This window comes from Solanum pennellii, chromosome 9 (assembly GCF_001406875.1).
Source record: "Solanum pennellii chromosome 9, SPENNV200".
In the NCBI taxonomy this organism is placed as follows: Eukaryota; Viridiplantae; Streptophyta; class Magnoliopsida; order Solanales; family Solanaceae; genus Solanum; species Solanum pennellii.
Genome location: NC_028645.1, coordinates 83,809,436 through 83,828,624, shown reverse-complemented (window position 1 = coordinate 83,828,624; position 19,189 = coordinate 83,809,436). Strand labels below are relative to the sequence as shown.

The window sequence follows — 19,189 nt, the reverse complement described above, 5'->3', positions numbered from 1 at the left end:
AATATTTAATCATGGAAAAGGCCATCAATTGGACTAAGTCGATCAAAATTATCTAAAATATATTAAAAAGTATGTAGCTCAATTAATTTATTGAATATTTAATATAATATCATAACTTAAATTTGTGCTCTTTAATAATTATTAATAAAAAAGAGAAAATAGAGTCAAAACTCAAAAATATACTTAAAAATGTATTGTATGAACACTCTTAGATTATCATTAAATAAAATAAAAATAATACTTAATATAACTGCAATATGTATGGGAAAAAAAAGCCTAGACACTTGCACAATTATATACCCAAAACTTGAAGAAATGCATCATAGCGGCAAATTAAGCCACACATATATATAATAATAGTTATACATTGCAGCAGCAGAAGAAAAAATCTATTTTGGGTATTTTCGAACGACCTATTTTGATCCAGAAAAAAGACAATCTTTTGGTTAGTTTTCCTACTTATGCACAGATTCCAAGATTGTGTTTTTTACTATTTCTTTGTTTGTTGTGATTTGTTTTGTTGGGTTTATGGAGCTTTTCAGCAGTAATCGCAGCATTAGAGTGTTCAATTGTTGTGGTTTGGTTCTGGTGGTTCAAAGAAAGAATTTTTCTTACTATTTTTGCTATTTCTTTGTTTGTTCTTATTTTTTATGGGTTTATGGAGGATTTTAGCTGTAATCTCAGCATTATAGTTTTCATTAGTTTTGGTTTGGTTCTGGGTAGTTCAAAGAAAGGTATTTTCTTCTACTTCTACTATTTCTTTGTTTGTTGTGTTCTCTTTTTTTTTGGATTTATGGAGTTTTTATCAGTAATCTCAGCATTTAAGTGTTCAATTGTTTGTGTATTGGTTCTGGGGAGTTCAAAGAAAGACCTTTTCTGCTATTTTGTTTGGTAGAATGGTTTTCCGGGTTTGACTATGTATGACAAATGATAGGTAATTACTAGTAGAATTGAAAATTAACGTGGGTTTATGGAGCTATTAGCAGTAATCTCAGCATCATAGCTTTTTGTGGTTTAGTATTAGGTGTTTCTCTGGGTGATATAAAGATTTTTTTTTCTTTTGTGGAATGGTTTTCTGGTTTTTGCAATATCTGTCAAAAAAAAAAAACAGGTTGTAGAATTGATGATAGTCACAACATTGTGTTCTTCAATGCTTTTTTAGTCTTAGGAGTTTCTTGTTAGTCAAAATAAATGTTCTTTTTTTCTTTTTATTTTTGCGAAACTTTTTCTGAGTGAGGGTTGTTTATTTCAGAGAGATGTATTGATACTAACATTGATGATAACTCAGCATTAGAATCTTTCGTAGCAGTTTAACTGTAGAAGTTTTTAGGGGTGGGGTAGGAGATGGTGGGAGGGCTAATGTTATACCTTTTTCATGGTTGTCTGTTTGGGGGATTTCTTAATGCATTTTCCTGTGAAGAATTTCAATGTTCCCCATTTTTTCCTTTGCCCTTTGTTCTGTTTTTGGGACTTGCTTTGAAGTTTAATCGACAAGTTCTATTTGGGAACATTGTATTGGGTTTTATTTGACTTTCTTTTATGCAGGTTGGAAGGTGTGGGAAGGGATGCCTATTGAAAGGGTTGAGCAATTGGATTACATGGCAGATGACCGGGAGGGGACTGATTCATGTGATGAATTTGAGGGGGACTTCGATAATGAGGAGATAAACCTTGATGACGATGATATGGTTAGTAAAAACATAACTTGAAATGTTTTCTTGTTCTACATTAGTTCCTCATTGGTTTTTTGTAGCTCAGCTGATTATTGCTTTAGCATATTTTAGACTTGTCTCCTTGTTGATAGTTATGTTGTGCTAACGGTCCATGTTTGTGAATATTCTTCTCTTTTACAAATCTTTTACACTCAAGGTAGGCAAACTATTGACCCAGTCATGTTTCTTTTCATTTGTCCAATTTGGTTGGTCAAGTCAGATTTATTTATATTTGATAGATCATTTGTATTTTGAGCTACCTGGATGTATTGATATCATTATGGGATAAATCAGGCATTTTTGATATTTTTTATAGCCAACAAAAGTGACTGATACATCAGCTGCACAAGCAAGAAAAGGGAAGGATATACAAGGTATCACATGGGAGGGATTGAATGTAACCAGGCAAAGCTACAGATTGACGAGGCTCGAACAGTACAGAAACTATGAGAACATCCCTTTGTCAGGAGAAGCTGTGGATAAGGTCTCTGCACTGCAATATCTATATTTCATTGAGCTAAAAGGCCTCCATTTGGGTAAAATTATCATCATTGCTGGTCATTTACACATTTTCAGGTATGCGAACAAGTGGAGAAGGGTGGTAACTACTACGAATTCTTTTACAATGCAAGATCCGTAAAGCCTACGATACTCCATTTTCAGGTCTGCATTTATTCTGTATATTAAGCATACCATATGATAAGCCCGCGCTGCAGATGCTGGATATACTGTGTAACCCTGCCTAACTTCTAGATGCGATGAATACTCATCTCAGGTTGCTGTGTAGGACCTACTTTACTTCCAGTTTGAATTCCTTTTAGCTTTTATAACTCAGGAAGACTTTTTAGTGGAAGTAACATCATTGTCATCTTGATTGAGTAAAAAAACAGATGTACTCAGGGCACTTCCTGTCTGCAATATCTTAGATTAAGATGCTTTGGTTTCTCTATCCTTTAGAATTTTAAAAGATTAGTGTTATACTCACCTACTTAAAGTTGACATGCCAAATGTCTAAAACGCTGGATTCCTAATGCTACAGCAGAGATTTATTTTGGACTCTTTCTATGGGAATCAGCATGAAGAAGAAAAAGAGTTAAAGAGAAAGATCACTCTTACAAATTTCCTGTTCTATGCCTGAGTCCTGACATGGTTTCTTGTGTTGTATTTTTTTTCCTTTCATATTCAAATAAAAAACAAGATGCCATTTATTTTGTTCCTCCAGCGATAGATAAACTCGTAAGAGTGATTAGGTTTCCAAATGAATTATATCTCTATTTTGCTATTCATGTCAATTGTTATCTTGTAAGTGGTTAGATAACATATGTGATGCTTTCGGGGGCTAGCATCTTTTAGTAATAGTTTCAAAGTTCATTTTTTTCTGTGATATATGTCACCTAACTTTTTTGGGTTTGGGTGGGTTCAATTTGCTATGTGGAGATCTTTCAATGACACTTCTTATGCCTCTTGTTTGCAGCTAAGAAACTTGGTCTGGGCAACTTCAAAACATGATGTGTATTTGATTTCAAATGATTCTCTTATGCATTGGTCATCAATTTCCCGCAACCTCTCAGAAGTTCTCAACTTCTCTGGACGTATAGTACCGACAGAGGTAATTGAAAAGTATTTAGTGATGGTCCTTTACTTTGTTTTGCTTTGCTCTGGCTTCTTTCTCTCCTCTTATGCGTGATATAGCCTGGAAAAAATGTCTCTTGTGTGCAATGCCTTTTCTGTACTCTGATTTATTGGCTTTGTTGTGGGGTATGAGACACATACCCTGACTGTACCCCGCCTCAACACAGGAGGGAAAAAGAAGTTTATCCCCATTTTTTCCTTTAAAAACATTTTTCTCTTTGCTTCATTAGGTCTATAACTATTTCTTCTCTTTCTGTTTCGTTTTTACCTATACTTTCTGTTGTTTTGGTCCTCTAGAAATATGCAGGAAATTTGTTAGAGGGTCTGACACTGACCCAAATCAGCACAATGGCGGTGAAGAACCGTTTTGTGGTTGCTGGAGGCTTCCAAGGAGAGCTCATTTGTAAGGTCAGTTGGGGTATTTTCCTTCTCTTCATGGCTGCTAATATCTGAGACTAGCCAGTCAGTTAAAAAGAGCTTTTGTAGTGTAAGTGAAAATCTACTTTTCTCTCCCACCATCTAATTATTAAATAACGTGGCTATAACTTACTGGAAGATATTATGTCTGTACTAAATGATTGGCTTAACATTATGAGCTATTAAACGATTTAGTCTTACTGATTATTATGTTCATCCTTGCATTATTTGTGGTATTTTCTTTACTTTACTTCAAATATTGCAGAGTTTGGACAAGCCAGGGGTTAGCTTCTGTGCGAGGACCACTTATGAGGATAATGCTATCACAAATGCCGTTGAGATATATGAAAGCGTCAGGTAGTATGAATGTCATAATCAGTTGTTGAGCTTGCTTGAAACTTCAATTGATGGAATTAAGTATGAACATTGTGCAGTTGTGGGCCTCGTTTTATGGCAGCCAACAACGACTGTGGTGTGAGGGTGTATGACATGGAGAAGTTTCAGCAGATGAACCAGTTCCGCTTCCCTTGGCCAGTGAATGTCAGTTTTTTACGTGCTTTTGCTGCAAATTTTTGTTCTCTTCTCTTTGCTTTTTTTTTTTCTTTTTTGAACCTGGTAACTCTGTAATATATCACAAAACAATATATGTGTTGTATTGAAACCTTATATACAAATATACTCCCAATTTCACTTCTCTATGACTAGATTGAGCTAGGACATCAATAATAAAGATTGTATCATTTGAGTATAGCTGGTTACACCAAAAAACTAGAAAAAGGCATCAGTTCAGTTTAACTTTCTGCATACTGTTCACTAAGCTCTCAAACCATCTTGAATTCCTCTCTTTCCAAATAGCCCACCACATAACACTTCTTTGCTTTTTTTGATTTCCTATCATTAGTTACTGAGTAGTTTTGGTTGTCCGTGAAGTATAAATATACTTGCTTTTTCATACAAGAGAACTGGCAGGTTGTGGAAAAGTTCCAAACTGGTCATTGTCATTATTCTCCTCCTCATCATCAACATTCTCATGTATTGGGTGTTAGTGGGATAGAATGGTTTCATGAATTTCTAGTGTAAGTTCTTTTTTTAATCAAATGAAATTCTAATATGAGGCTTTAGATGGACTGCAGTTTTCTGATTTAAATTGAGCTGGAAGTGGTTATTTAATAATTCTTTCTTGTACGACCTTGTATTGTGACATCCCAACAAGGGGCTTTTAGTATCTGAGTGACCTCAATGGGTTTTATACATTCAGGTTGAGTTTGGTGGTAGATTAGATAGGCTAGATGAAGGCCAAGCATTTGAAGATAAATCCCATCATTCTCATTTGTTTCATCTTAGAGCACCAATTTATGGGGGGTTGAATATTTGAGATTTGGCAGTGCCATAGAGATTTGCAATGAGTACAATTGCTGTGGCTGATGGTGCAACTTCTTATATAGTAGATTGCCAACATGATTGCCTTTTTTGCTCTGACATTCTGGAATACCCCTGAGATACTCTTTTATACTCAATTTCATGTTCATATTCTTAACTTGTATGCTGCTCATGGTTGTATTTGTTGATCTACTATTTAACTTCGGAACTTGTTTCTAGCGAGCAATTATTTGTCGTGCTTCAATGGGTTATTGAAGTTTTTTCATTTGCTTGAAGTCAGTCATCATCAACGCACATAGTGGTATGTTGTTGTTGTAGTAGTAGTTTTTGTACTTCATATAAGTAGTTACAACACCTTTGGATCTATATTTCCTCTTATTTGAAGTGGAGATCAATCATCAACGAGCTGCCTCTCTCTGGACTTCATTTCTCTTTTAAGATTTATAAGCCAACATCATATGTTGATTCAATCAACCAGGTATTCATATCATAAATAGAAAGCTTTTTTCTTTCTAGTTGCCAAGTGCGAGTGGCGTTTTCTTTTGTTATAGAGTCTTCAGCTCTTCTTTTGCTTACACTGATAGAAGAATATCACGTCCATAGATAGTAATACCCCCTACTTGAGGGATGAACTGGCATGTAGATAGTGGAAACCCACAGGCTGTTGTCTACTATCAAGAAGTTCCATTCAACTTCCTCTAGTTTCTTCAGTCTAGTATGAGATTTGGCAATTAATAAGCAAGGATTTTATTAATTGGACTCAGTACCTTGTCCGTCATCCAGTTTGAATCGCATTTCCTCAGAGAATTATAAGAAAGTAATAAGTAGGGGATATATCGTAATAGATATTCATTTCTCTCCAATTTTGATCCGGATTAAGAATTATTTCTTCCTTTCTACATTCTTTATGTGAACAGATATTTCAATTTTGTTTGAAGTTGCATCCTTTATGAGCTCATGTATTTATTATTTCACTGGTAATTGATGCAGCACACCTCGGTAAGCCCAGATTGCAAGTTTTTTACTGTTGTTGGGGATGATCTAGATGGTTTACTTGTTGATTCCCGCAATGGAAAGGTATTATAATTTTTTTGGCATTACCTTCTTTAGTCTGTTGTTTCACTCTGATAGTAGTATTGATCATTAAATTCAGAGGGAAATGAATACATTTAGCTCAGTTATTCTGAATCTACAGCAAAATCGGATGACGTTCAACTTTTTGATTATGTAACTACGGCCTGTCAGTTTTTTAAGTCTGAATCATGTTAGATCAATATAGTTACTATATTTGTGGTGAGGCCATTATTTGGCAAAATTATTCCCAAGTTCAATTTCTTTTTCCTTCAAAGACGTCTCTCCATATTTTGGCTTTCGTATGAGTTTCCCATTTGCTGAACTTCCAAAATCTTATCTAAGGCAGCTTGTTTACTGTTAACAGACGGTGGCTTCAATCGTTGGTCATTTAGACTACTCTTTTGCTTGTGCGTGGCATCCAGATGGCCGTACATTTGCCACTGGGAATCAAGATAAGACATGTCGAATTTGGGACTTGAGAAACTTATCCTCGTCTACAGCCATTCTGAAGGGAAACATCGGTGCTGCTCGATCTATCCGTTTCTCATCCGATGGACAGTTCCTTGTTGTGGCTGAACCTGCAGATTTTGTCCATATCTACAATACCAAGTCAGACTACAAGAAACGTCAGGAAATTGATCTTTTCGGTGAGATATCAGGGGTATCTCTGAGCCCAGATGACGAATCTCTTTACATTGGTATCTGGGATCGAACATATGGAAGCTTGCTAGAATACAACAGAAGGCGTAGTTGTAGATATCTTGATTCGTTCGTGTAATCTTCAACCCTTGAGTCCCAATATTTTGCACAAATTCGTCCCCGATTATTTTATATGGCATATGATATCAGTTCTTGATCTTGGCATTACTATGTACAGTTACACCTTGAGATTGAACTTTGTTTCTGGTTATATACAATCTCTCTCATGTACCATTTTGCTAAACTTGTACTTTGAAATTTTTGTTCAAACAGATATAAAAGGACAGTATATTTCTGTCACTATTACAGAGATACTAAAGTTAGTGATAAATGATATCTGGAATGATACATGTATAACTCCAACCACAAATCTCGGATAACAATAACAATATATCCAGTGAAATTTTACAAGTACAGTTTTCAGAAATAGCCACATCTCCTTCATTTTTATTATAGCCACGTGAAGCAATTAGTGTTCCTTAAAATGACCTCCTTATAAATTGAAGACAAGGTTCGTCCTTTGGCTCGAACACATGAAGATATAAAACTCCGAGCTTAGTCAATTGACTAGCCAAATAAGTCAACATAGCTTCTGAGTTCGAGTCTTTTTTTCCGAATTTTATTCCAACTCTATCTCCTCCAATTTCATTCACAATTGCTCCTATAACTTCAAGAGCAAATCTACAACGATTCAAACATTAGGTATACTCGATATGTTACAGTGTATATCGAGTATAATATTCAATAGCATGTGGCTCTTTGAGCATAATATTCAATAGCATGTGGCTCTTTGAGCATAATATTCAATAGCATGTGGCTGTGGAGTGTTATTATATGATCTGTTCCTTGTCATTGGTGGCATCACTACTCTATTAAAAAAAATATCATTTTTGATTTTCAGGTTTTAGGCATAGAAACACATCTAGAATATAATAAAATTGTTAATTACATGCGAAAATCTTTAATTATCTTATTTTCTCCCCTATTATTTACCCCTTCACTAATTACCTAGTAAGAAAACAAGTTAAAACACACCATGTGCATACACATTTATACTAGAAGTTTAAAGATAAAGGGGGTTTTAATGTCATTTCATTTTATTCTTTTATATCCAAACTGACTTTATCGTCTCTCAAGTTTTATGAGTGACTTAATTTTCACTTTATTATTTATAGTATATACTTTAAGGGGAAAAAACTTAACTATACAAATAAAGGGAAAAACAAAATTTTTGATAGCTAAAATGTTCTTCGCAACGAGGAGCGTAAAATATTAGTCAAAATCGTTACTTTATACTTCTTGTTGTTTGAAAACTTGAGAAATGATGAAATAGGCATGGTTTTATGTCTTATCATTTAGTTCTATCAAACAAAAGGAAACAAATTCATATTTGAGCTCTTATCAAGGTTCCTAAATTATGTGGAAGTGATAGATGTAGGTTGTTTCTTCCACTCTCTTACATTGAATAGGTGTCCATTTATATTGGGATATAAACAATAAAAAAGTGAGTTTGTATTTAAATTATCACTAATTATTTATCAAAAATCACTCCAGCTAATACTTATTTGATAGTGCCTAGTGTACACTCTTATTCGAAACCATCGAGGCTTTAACCCAAACGTTGTGTTCGCAACACATTTAATACGACAGGAGCATAAATTTGTAACCAGAGCAAGGTGCATTGATTCACTTATAATATTTGAGGTCCAAAACATTAAAAAAATAAAAATAGAATCTGTCACATTGTACATAACCAACCACCTATAATTTGGCAAAACAAACACTTTGGAATCTTCAGCACATCAAAGATCAAATTATTTATCAAAGTATAGGACAAAACACAGAAAGAAAAAGTCTAGACTATGATATAATTGATTCAATCAGCTTTTGCCATCAACACATGGCACAGATCATTTACACCCTCAAAAGCATGCATCCAATAGGCAGCAACAGCACAGAGCAGCCAAACTGCAAAACAATACACAAACCATTATTAGTCCCACCGGAAATTCCAAATAATATGACAAAGTGCTAAAAGAAAAAAGGGCTACTGAAACATCACGGAATCAAGTGTCATTGTCTGACTAGTTCATTGGCACTGCGACAGCATCAATATAGGATATTGGAGGTAGAAACAACAACTAAGGCGGCAGTGTGGATTACTTTGCCAAACTTAGCTCTAGACTTATTTGGCTAAGAGGTGTCATTATTTTATCTATAGGAGCAGCAGTTGGAAAACAATAGCTATAGACAAAGCAAGTTAAGTCTAAACCGGCAATTTGAGCAGTGTATTCAGGGCAGAATTTTAATGAGAAACATGATATTGTGCAGCAAGTTGAAAATTCCATTGCATGCTAATGGTGATGAATCAGTAGATACAATGAAAACAAGAGACAAAATGAAGGGCGTTGATAACAGTAATGGAAAGGACCGGACTATGGTGGCACATAAAAAATATTCACGCATTAGAATTGGTTGGATCTCTAACTCGTGTTAATGTGTAACACACGAGGGATATCCCATTGCTCGAGCTTCTGCCCCAAAAGGACATTTCTTGTCCAAATTCCTTTGATCTTCTCTCGGCTAAAACGGGTCAAGAAATTCATCCAAACATACCTAGAATGCTTATATCGAATCCACAGGTCGCTAAAACATTCAAAGAAAATTAACAAAGTGATCCGGGATAGCAACATGATGAATCTATGCAGCAATTAAGGTCTAGAGGTCTAGCCCCCCTTGCTTCTACTTTCCCCCTTTGATGATCAAAAGATCTTTTCGAAACAAACAAGGAAAGACACACACATATGAACAAGTCTCTCGGCAACTTAGTCAACAAAACCCGAGATCATACCAACCTCACCCAATTCAGTTGACAAAATCAAATCATTACACACCTTATCATACATAGTCAACTCAATCCAAAAAATCTCAGATCATACAATTCAACAACACAACTAAATCATAACAAAACATCACGAGTGTAAAGATGCATACCATCCTTGCATTAATCCAGTGCTACTAGATTGCTGTTGATGTTGTTGAGGAGGTGGAGCACCATACTGAGGTGCATACTGTGGAGGTGGATACCCTTGCTGAGGATAACCCTGTGGTGGATACCCTTGCTGAGGATACCCTGGTGGTGGGTATGCATCTTTAGAGTAACCTTCTGGTGGATAACCTAATTACAAAATTCCCCAAAACCCCATCAGATCTAATCATCAAAACAACATACAAAAACATGAACTTTACCACAAATCATCAAAACAACATATAAAAACATCAACTTCACCATAAATCATCAAAACAACATATAAAAATATGAACTTTACCATAAATCGTCAAAAAAATTTGAAATTGAAGCAATTTACCTTGTGGTGGTGGTACACCAACAGGGGGTTGCTGCTGATTGTAGTAACTCATAATTGAATTTCTGGTTGAAGAGAGTTTTTGAGTTTTTCTTAGACACAAAGAAATGGGGTTTATTTGTTGGGTTTTATAGAGCAAGTCAAACAAGGACTAAGCCCAGCATATTCCAAGAAACTCTCCGACTCTGTTGCTACGACGGATAAGAAATAATTAATATCACAAAATATATATATATGTTAAGTTGAAAATAATTATTTTATTTTATCTAATATTCAGCAATTGTGAAATAACTAATTTTAAAATTTATTTAGGAGATAATTTGTTAAATCCAACAAGGCCTTAGTAATTTATTAATTTATTATGTGATCTTTTCCAAGGTTGTTATAGGTACTAGAAAAGTGCTCCGTGTGTGATGCGCGTAAAGTGTCAGAAAATTATTTTTCTATATATATATTACTCTTATGTTTATTTTAATTTATTATCATATATTGACTGCCTATATTCACCTAAATAAGTACTCCTAAATAAAAATAATAATTTTCTATATTAATTAGTGCATAGACTTAAATTATAATTAATGATTTGAAGAATAATTAATTAATATTGAGGATGAAATAAAAATAAAAATAAAAGTTTTTCTTAATATGATAAAAATGATAGTGAAAGTGAAAATCTATTTATAAAGTGTAAAAGGAGTAATAAACTTAATATTTAGAGAATTCTTTAGTTAATTATTTAAATTGAATAAATAAAAATAAACTATCTATTTATAGTATTGTTGAGAAAGGAAGTAAAATTTTATAGATTTGATCAAATTTTAAATTATTTGATTCACGATCGAAAAGGAAGAGAAAAAGTGTTTCCTCCATCATTTGTTATTTTTAGGATTTTGTGTTATATAGTATGTTTTAGAATTTATTGACGATTTATGAAACCATTTATTAGAATAAGGATAAAAGTTTTATTCAAATTGTTAAATATATAACATATAGTAGGTGCTTACTTTTTGTAAGCTTTTTCGTTCGCTTGTTATTTAATTATAGTATAAGCTTATTAATAAAAATTCTGACTCTGCCCCATAAGTTACGGAGAGGGGTGGAGCACCATGACATGTTTTTTCATTCTTATGCATTCCCACTCCAATAGCTTATGGCAATAAAAGTTTTGATGTTCTCAAAGTCTAACTATGATTAAACACTTCAAAAACCCCCATCTTATTGCAAAATACAATTTGAAATCTAGCTTAAAAAAAGGGTTAATGTAGTAAGTACAAAATAAAACTAAATTTTAATTATACGAGCAATAAAATTAGGGTCGATCAGTTTTAGTTGGATGAGTTGAAATAATATAGAACAAATTTTCACAAATAAAATATATTGTGGAGCATCTGAATTTTTAAGAATGAAAAATCAAAATCTCATTAATAAGATAAAAATTTAAATAATCAACTCTTTGGAGCTATTAAAATTCTCGTCAAATTCTTACTAATACATAAACAAATATATACAAATATATATTTAAAATCACAAATTTTAAAAGTAATTTTGATCCATCTCAAAAGCATACATTATTTCTTTGTAAATTTTATTTTCTTCCCAAAGGCATAAGAGAAAAAGTTGTCCACTAAGATTTGAAGTCCTTAGACAAAGCAAAAGAAATAGCATTATGAAAGAGGATGAGATATAAAGTGAATTTCTTTTTCTCTATTTCATAAAAAGCTTAGATATACAAAAGAAGAAAATATTTATATTTTTAAAATCTGTTTGTCCATAAATTATGCCCTTTTAAGTGTGTAGTTATACAGATCCATCCACTATAGCATCCCAGCAAAACTCATGACTTCATCGATCACTATTAAAAAAAATTAATTTATAGAGATTTATTTATATGGCCATAAAAAAAAACATTTTAATAAAGACAGGTTAAACATTAATTCTTCTAGAAAAAATCGTTGATCAACTTTTCTTTGGGAGAACTAATAATACAGTGTAGGTCATATCTAAATTAAAAAATCATCAAAAGATGTAAACAATTTATCAATAACTAATGAAAATAACAAACTAAAATAACATGAAAAGTTAAATAGCTGAAAAAAATTATGAAATAATTCAAACATGTTCATAACCAATGAAATTACTATACTAATTGATCAAACGATTATCGAAACACTTTATATTACATTATTTTTTAAATAAATATTCAATTTCTTTCCGATATTTATATGACAGCTTGATTAAAATTGAATAAAATTTGAATTGAGTAGGAAAAAGATTTGGTAGTAAAAATCAAATTAGGATTTCTTGGAATGCGCTTTTTTGCTGGTCCTCGTTGTGTCCACTTTGATTTGCCTTATAAATATCCCTTCTCCACTGTGCAGCCCATTATCTTTCTTTGTGTCTAAGCAAAAACACCAACAGAAACTCTCTCTACAGTTAGATCCAACCCAAATTCTTCATTAATTCAACAATGAGTTACTACAATCAACAACAACCCCCTGTTGGTGTACCACCACCACAAGGTAAATCACTTCAATTCCTTTTTTTCTGATTTTTTGTTTTTGGTAAAGTTGATGTTTTTATATGTTGTTTTGATGATTAGATCTGATGGGGTTTTGAATTTTTGTAGGATATCCACCAGAAGGTTACCCAAAAGATGCATACCCACCACCAGGGTACCCACAGCAGGGTTACCCTCAACAAGGTTACCCACCTCAAGGGTACCCTCCACAGTATGCACCTCAGTATGGTGCTCCACCTCCTCATCAACAACAGCAGCAATCTGGTGGTACTGGTTTCATGGAAGGATGGTATGAACCTTAAAGACTCAATTTTTATGTTCATATGTTATGATTCAGTTACAGTAATTTGTATGATTTTGTTTGAGAGAGATCTGTATTGATATTGGTTTCTGTGGAGCGGTTGAGGAGATTGTTTAAATACTATGTGTGTGTTTCTTGTTGATTTGGTGTGTCTTGTCAAAACATGATTTCTCGAATTATTATTGTTCTGTTTGATGTTTACTTTGTGAGCACTTGTATTTAATAACTATGGCTCTGGACGCGAACTAGAAGGGGTCCTTATCATTTGTATGTCTAGTTGAACATTAACGCGAGCAGGAGAGACAATTAGAATGCCTGAATGTTTCTCTATGTGCAAACATAGTCCAGGCCTTGCCATACCTTCGATTTTATCTCTGGCTGCTGAAATCGCGCCCCCTAACATACTTCAGACAGGAAGGGCGGTGCATGGCCTAGACATAACTTGCGTTGCTTTGTCTATAGCTATAGGTTTTCCACTGTTGCTGCTGCAATAGACAATAATCACCTCTTAGCAAAGAAATCTACACTGTCACGTTAATTGTTTCTTCGTTGTAATAGACCATGGGAGTATCCTTATTGATGCTCCATTCCACTGTAAGATTAGTAATTCACTGATCTTGCAAAACAATCACATAATTGTCATATTAATCACACGTTTAAGTTATCGCAGTGCCAGTGAACCAATTAGACAATGGACGTGGTCTTGGCTACCCTAAATTTTCCTAGAATATAGTGGTGGTCTTTCACATTTCAACAGCTTTGTGATTTTCTGTTTTAGGTGTTCCTTTTTTCTTGTAGCCTCTCCTCATTTTGTTTGAGCTTGCTGTATTTCTTATTTCCGGTGGGACTAATCATTGGTTGTTATATTTTTTGTTTTGCAGTTTGGCTGCTCTGTGCTGTTGCTGTCTCTTGGATGCATGCTTTTGATGCTGTAAATGATCTGTGCCATGTGTTGATGGCAAAAGTTTATTAAACCAATTCTATCATAGTCTAGACTCTCTTTTTGTGTTTGTCCTTGGTGTCCTGTACTGTACTTGATAAATAATTTGATATTAAATATGACGATGCACCTTGTTATGGTTGGAGAATTCAAGTGTCTATTTGCCAATTTATACATTATTGTGCAATGCAAGAGATTCTATTTTTTTTTAAATCTTGGATGTCAGTATGTGAATGAGACCTTGCGTTTGGTTAAAAAAAATTAATGCTTGTAGTGTCTATAAGCCAAGCTCTTAGGTTATATATGACGCCCAAAGTATAACCAATTGAGTGGTGAAATACCTCAAGAAGTTTGCAAGTTATAAAATCTTCTGGCTGTTAATCGACGCATATATCAAAAGCTCAGTGTGAAATTTGAATGAGATATATCTTTCTTTTTTCAAATTCAAAATGTTCATAAATATCCTACAACAGGCTTTTGGGGAGTGCCTAGTATGTTTCTTCATTTAGACCATAATGAAAGTCCGCCAAAACCTTTAGTCCTTCATCTTATGCTTTGTTGGTGGGCAAGTGACATATATTTTGTAGAATTAGTCGAGGTGAGAGCACAATCAGACTTGGACGCAGCCGTTGGTTCTTGATCCTTATGCTTATGCAAACCGAATAGGTTGTCAAAATCGAAGATACGACACTTGAAGAAGCAATAGAAATTGGTTCTTTTGCGCCATAGATTCATATATAAAGGAGTATTTCTTGTTACTTTACTAAAAACAATCAAAGGTTATAAAAATTAACGACAAGCAAAACTCAAAAGACCACCCCAAAAGTAGGCCCATTTATGTGAATGGCCTTTGAGATTTTCTTTTTCTTCAGCAGATGACCCATTAGGATGTTGGGTTGGGCCCTAAATAAGACTTGGCCCTTAGAATCTAGAAACCTTTTCCTCTTTGCTTCCGATTTGTCAACTTAAACTGTATCAAAGCTCTCGTTCGAATTTCAATAGAATATTCTCCATAAACTTGTTATTTGAAGGAGTGGAAAATCATTTCATATTTCACAATAGAGAAGGGTAGAACCTTACACAGTCTCTTTAACATGCAAGTACGCTTTAATAACATGCATTAGTGAATTGTTATTAGTCCGATAATAATGATTTATTTAGAAAAACTTTTAACCTAAATTAAACAAGAAAACAAAAAAAATTAAGAAATTTGAAAAAAGAAAAATATTTTTAGTAACCTAATGTAATATATTCTTGTCTTTGCCTTGGTGTCTATATGCATTTGAAGTACCCTGATGATTTGTACAAGACGAATCTTAACCTTAAAGTTCTGTGTACTTTAATTTCTAATTCTTTACTCCAAAACTTTACATTCTACTTTTTTTTTCTTGTCTTGTATGCTACTGAAAATGGAAATTTTTAATTTTTTTCCTCTACAAAAATAAATATATTAATTAGCAAAATGTTCATTTGCTTGAAATGTATTAAGATTACCTTTCAATTTTCATTATACTTTCGCGCTAGTAACAAAGACATAATAATTTACAAATCGAGTTCAATAGATTTTAATGAATGTATTAATCCCATTCACTTGTTGTGTTAGCAAAATGTCTCAAGCCCTTAATCTTAACAGATCTTGCAAAACAAAAAGTTTCATTGATCAAGCAAGGATTAAGCCAAAATTTGAGGGTGTCCACACATACCACATCCAAACAAGAAATCAATTAAAGCCAAAACTAAAGTGGAGTGTTGCCACAAGGCATTATCAGAATATAGGGGTAAAGTTGGAAGAAAAAATCATTTCCATTTTCCTACATGTTTGAATATTTATGTAAAACAAACAAATATACAAGTATGATAATGTTAGAGCTAAACATAATTAACAAACAAAAACCTACATGACACTGGTTAATAACTTTTCCTTTAAACAAAAAATTAAAATCAACACAAACATTAGCTATATCCCATATATTCTTGGGTATATACTTAGTTATTCACAAAAAAATTAAAACATCAAATATTATGCTCGAACCAATTTAGGAGAAGAAAATAAAAAAGATATACTATACAGATTTATACTCAATAGTCACAGATATTCTTTAATATCATAATTTATTTGCGATTATAATCAAAATTTTATCACTTTAAAATTTATCGCAAACCGTTTGATTGATGTTGTGTGGGGGATATTGAGGTGCATGTGATGAGGTATTGTGTAGATCGAAGCTGACAAAAACTCACAGATGAGAAATGAAAATGAGTCACAAGATACCCATTCTTCATTCTTCGAATCTTAATCATATATACAACAACCCATCCCTCTTAGATTCTGCCTGTATAGCAGCTAGGAACCTACGAATAATCCTTATGTCACACAATCACTCATCGTTATTTTGTTCGTAGCTAACAAAATTTTACGTATAGAAACCTAATAATCCTTCACCAATTATATTATATTAAGCCCTCACACACACATATATATATCACCGTCACATTAAGAGAACAAAAAAATTGAAATTAACTACGAATTCATAGTAACAACATATTGTGATGTTCTGTCACTAATTTAAAATTTGTGTAACGATTTTAAGTTAATGATTAATATTAAAATAATGTATTATTATTAAATTTACGTAAATTCAGTTTTAATTGACGTTTAAATTTGCCATGAGTTTAAGGTTTGAAATAATAAACACACACATGAATAGATGTGTCTAATCGACTTGTTTAAAATTATGATGTGATGTTTTCCCTTTCAAATGTACTTTTTAACTACTCTTTTTTTTTATAAAAGTTCACAATTATCTATATTATACTAGTTAATTAAACTTGTGTGTTCACCTTCATATAATAACCAAAAAAAAAAAAAAACCGTAAATGGGACTACAAAGTGTATTATAAGGTTTGCCTCTTTATCAAAAACTATAAAATTGGTAAAATGAATTAAAAAATAATAATACTAGACAGATAAAACAGTTACATTAATAAAACTTAAAGACTAAAGAAATATTGTATATAAATATAATAATAATAACCCCAGTAAATTGGAGAATCAAACGTCGAACTATCGGACAACAAATACATTCTTTGAGGTAAATAAATTCGAAATTAAGGGGAAAATAACTAATAATTTATCATATGCATAAATCATAAAGCTTAAACTTCACGTAGGAGTCATTTGAGGTAATTAACAAAATTGAGATGAAATGATAAATATTTTAATTAGAGATTTTTTCGAATTTGATCAAAAGTATGAAGTTGAATGCTCTTTACTTTTAATATATAAAATTACTACTGTTTAAAACTAAATATACATTATGTCTCAATATAAATATCAAACACCAAACAACAAACTTCAAGCTACGAATTATTTTCAAAACTATTAATTTATAATTTTAAGACTAAGATGATAATGACAAAAGAACAAAACATGGGACCTACTATCACAGTCAAAATTTTAAGTTGCACCCGTGATCTTCATTTGTTTCTTGTGATTATGTGAAAGTGTATTTTATTTAAATTATTTATATAAAATTATCTTTCAAATAGATATTAACATTAATTAATAGATGGTCAAAAAGTTTAATCACGACAAATAACATGTTTTAGAAAGTGTAAAATTGTTTATTTCATCGAAATATGCTCTAAAAAGTGCAAGTAAATTAAAAAACAAAATATTCTTGGATGTGAAACACAACAAATGAAATGATTTTGTATTTTCCATATTTTTTGAAAAATTATTGACAGAGAAAATGAAATGACAAAGTAATAGATGATGTGACAAAGGACACATGGTTGAGAAGCCCTAAACAATAATACAAAAATAAAAGTTTTTTTTTTAATTATAAAATTATAAAAAAAGAAGAAGATAAAAAGAGTGAAAATAACAAGTCTTTGGGAATTTGTGGGGAAATGTGTCCATTGGACCATATTGTTGATTGTCTCATCATTTTTTCACAGCTTGATGTCTTTTTTTTGTACAAACAACCATATCATTCTCATTAGATTCCATTTATCTTTCCTTTTTTATTTCAAACTTTATCTTATAAAATAGTTATATATTTTTCAATTACATTCCGCTTTTTCTTTTGTCGATTGGTTTTATATTTAATGTTTGAATTCAGACTAAATTAAAATCGTATTATATAAGATTCATCGAATAGAAAATTTGATATTTATTTTAAGGTCTTGCAGTAAAATTCATGTCCTATAAGAGATTAAAATTCACTGTAAAGGACGTACAATATATTAAGATATCAAATTTAATTTCATATCATGTTTATCATATTTTGCTTTAGGATACTAATTAATTTAAAGTAGTATCAATGTAAAGCCTATTACACATGAAAGTCCAGTCTCAAAACTTAAATCGAGAACTTCTGATTGACATCGAAAAAACTCTATCTATCTCACGATTATATTATCTGCGGTCCCATTACATTCTCTTTGCTTTCTTTGAACTACATATCCACAATCCAATGAGTTTTTGTGTTTTCATTCTTCTTTAAGTCATGAATTGAATTTCAAATTTCAAATTTTACTTCTTGTTATAAGTTATAATTTTGTCTGTTCCTATTATTGTAATATGAATCTTATATAGATATATGGTTTATGTAACACATGTTAATGTTTGTTTTTTCTCTTGACGTGATATATATATATATATATATGTTTAACAATCTGAAGATATACAGAAAAAAGTAAATAAATTATTAATGTACATAGTACGTACTATTTGAGTTATACTAGAAAAATCAACTTGAACTAGGATTTAGAAACTTATATATATACAAAAAGTGTATTAAATTTATCTTTGTGATAGCAGGTGATATGACAATTTAAATACTAAGTTTAATCTACACACACATCATTAGTATAAACACTTTTTTTACTCTAAGTAAATTGATTATGATATAAAGTCCTTACACTCTAATAATATATATAACTGATATTCTTATTTTCTTTGATCAATAATTATATATTTAGTATAATGCATTAATGAAGTTTGGTGAGGGTAACGTATATATGATCTTAACACTCTAATAATAGATATAACTTACCTTCTTATTATATACGGTCAACGACGTCATATTCAGTGGGTCTGGAGAAGATAGTGTGTATGTGACCTTAACATTGTAATAGTACATATAA

At 32.1% G+C, this 19,189-nt stretch overlaps 3 protein-coding genes across 3 annotated transcripts; 2 read left to right on the top strand and 1 right to left on the bottom strand.

Moving 5' to 3' along the window:
* The first annotated feature begins 260 nt into the window (after positions 1–260).
* On the top strand, positions 261–7,214 carry LOC107031537 (uncharacterized WD repeat-containing protein C2A9.03-like). Its single transcript, XM_015232949.2, has 10 exons — positions 261–445; positions 1,546–1,688; positions 2,029–2,196; positions 2,289–2,375; positions 3,187–3,321; positions 3,642–3,752; positions 4,027–4,118; positions 4,196–4,301; positions 6,132–6,218; positions 6,580–7,214. The coding sequence occupies exons 2-10, from the start codon at positions 1,566–1,568 to the stop codon at positions 6,991–6,993; spliced, it is 1,323 nt and encodes a 440-aa protein (XP_015088435.1). The 5' UTR covers positions 261–445; positions 1,546–1,565; the 3' UTR covers positions 6,994–7,214.
* Positions 7,215–8,571: 1,357 nt separating this feature from the next.
* LOC107029391 (cysteine-rich and transmembrane domain-containing protein WIH2-like) lies at positions 8,572–10,469 on the bottom strand. The gene is made up of 3 exons (XM_015230793.2): positions 10,283–10,469; positions 9,909–10,092; positions 8,572–8,882 (listed from the first exon to the last, which is right to left on the bottom strand). The coding sequence occupies exons 1-3, from the start codon at positions 10,332–10,334 to the stop codon at positions 8,837–8,839; spliced, it is 282 nt and encodes a 93-aa protein (XP_015086279.1). The 5' UTR covers positions 10,335–10,469; the 3' UTR covers positions 8,572–8,836.
* Positions 10,470–12,637: 2,168 nt separating this feature from the next.
* LOC107029267 (cysteine-rich and transmembrane domain-containing protein WIH2-like) lies at positions 12,638–14,251 on the top strand. The gene is made up of 3 exons (XM_015230647.2): positions 12,638–12,798; positions 12,906–13,086; positions 13,980–14,251. The coding sequence occupies exons 1-3, from the start codon at positions 12,747–12,749 to the stop codon at positions 14,023–14,025; spliced, it is 279 nt and encodes a 92-aa protein (XP_015086133.1). The 5' UTR covers positions 12,638–12,746; the 3' UTR covers positions 14,026–14,251.
* Positions 14,252–19,189: the final 4,938 nt, after the last annotated feature.

Coding starts and splice junctions, on each gene's coding strand:
- LOC107031537 (XM_015232949.2), top strand. CDS start 1,566: ATGCCTATTGAAAGGGTTGAGCAATTGGATTACATGGCAGATGACCGG. Junction 2,376..3,186: donor CTACGATACTCCATTTTCAG/GTCTGCATTTAT, acceptor TCTTGTTTGCAG/CTAAGAAACTTGGTCTGGGC. Junction 3,322..3,641: donor GACGTATAGTACCGACAGAG/GTAATTGAAAAG, acceptor TTGGTCCTCTAG/AAATATGCAGGAAATTTGTT.
- LOC107029391 (XM_015230793.2), bottom strand. CDS start 10,334: ATGAGTTACTACAATCAGCAGCAACCCCCTGTTGGTGTACCACCACCA. Junction 10,093..10,282: donor TGGTGTACCACCACCACAAG/GTAAATTGCTTC, acceptor TTTTGTAATTAG/GTTATCCACCAGAAGGTTAC. Junction 8,883..9,908: donor ACTGGATTAATGCAAGGATG/GTATGCATCTTT, acceptor ATTGTTTTGCAG/TTTGGCTGCTCTGTGCTGTT.
- LOC107029267 (XM_015230647.2), top strand. CDS start 12,747: ATGAGTTACTACAATCAACAACAACCCCCTGTTGGTGTACCACCACCA. Junction 12,799..12,905: donor TGGTGTACCACCACCACAAG/GTAAATCACTTC, acceptor GAATTTTTGTAG/GATATCCACCAGAAGGTTAC. Junction 13,087..13,979: donor ACTGGTTTCATGGAAGGATG/GTATGAACCTTA, acceptor TTTGTTTTGCAG/TTTGGCTGCTCTGTGCTGTT.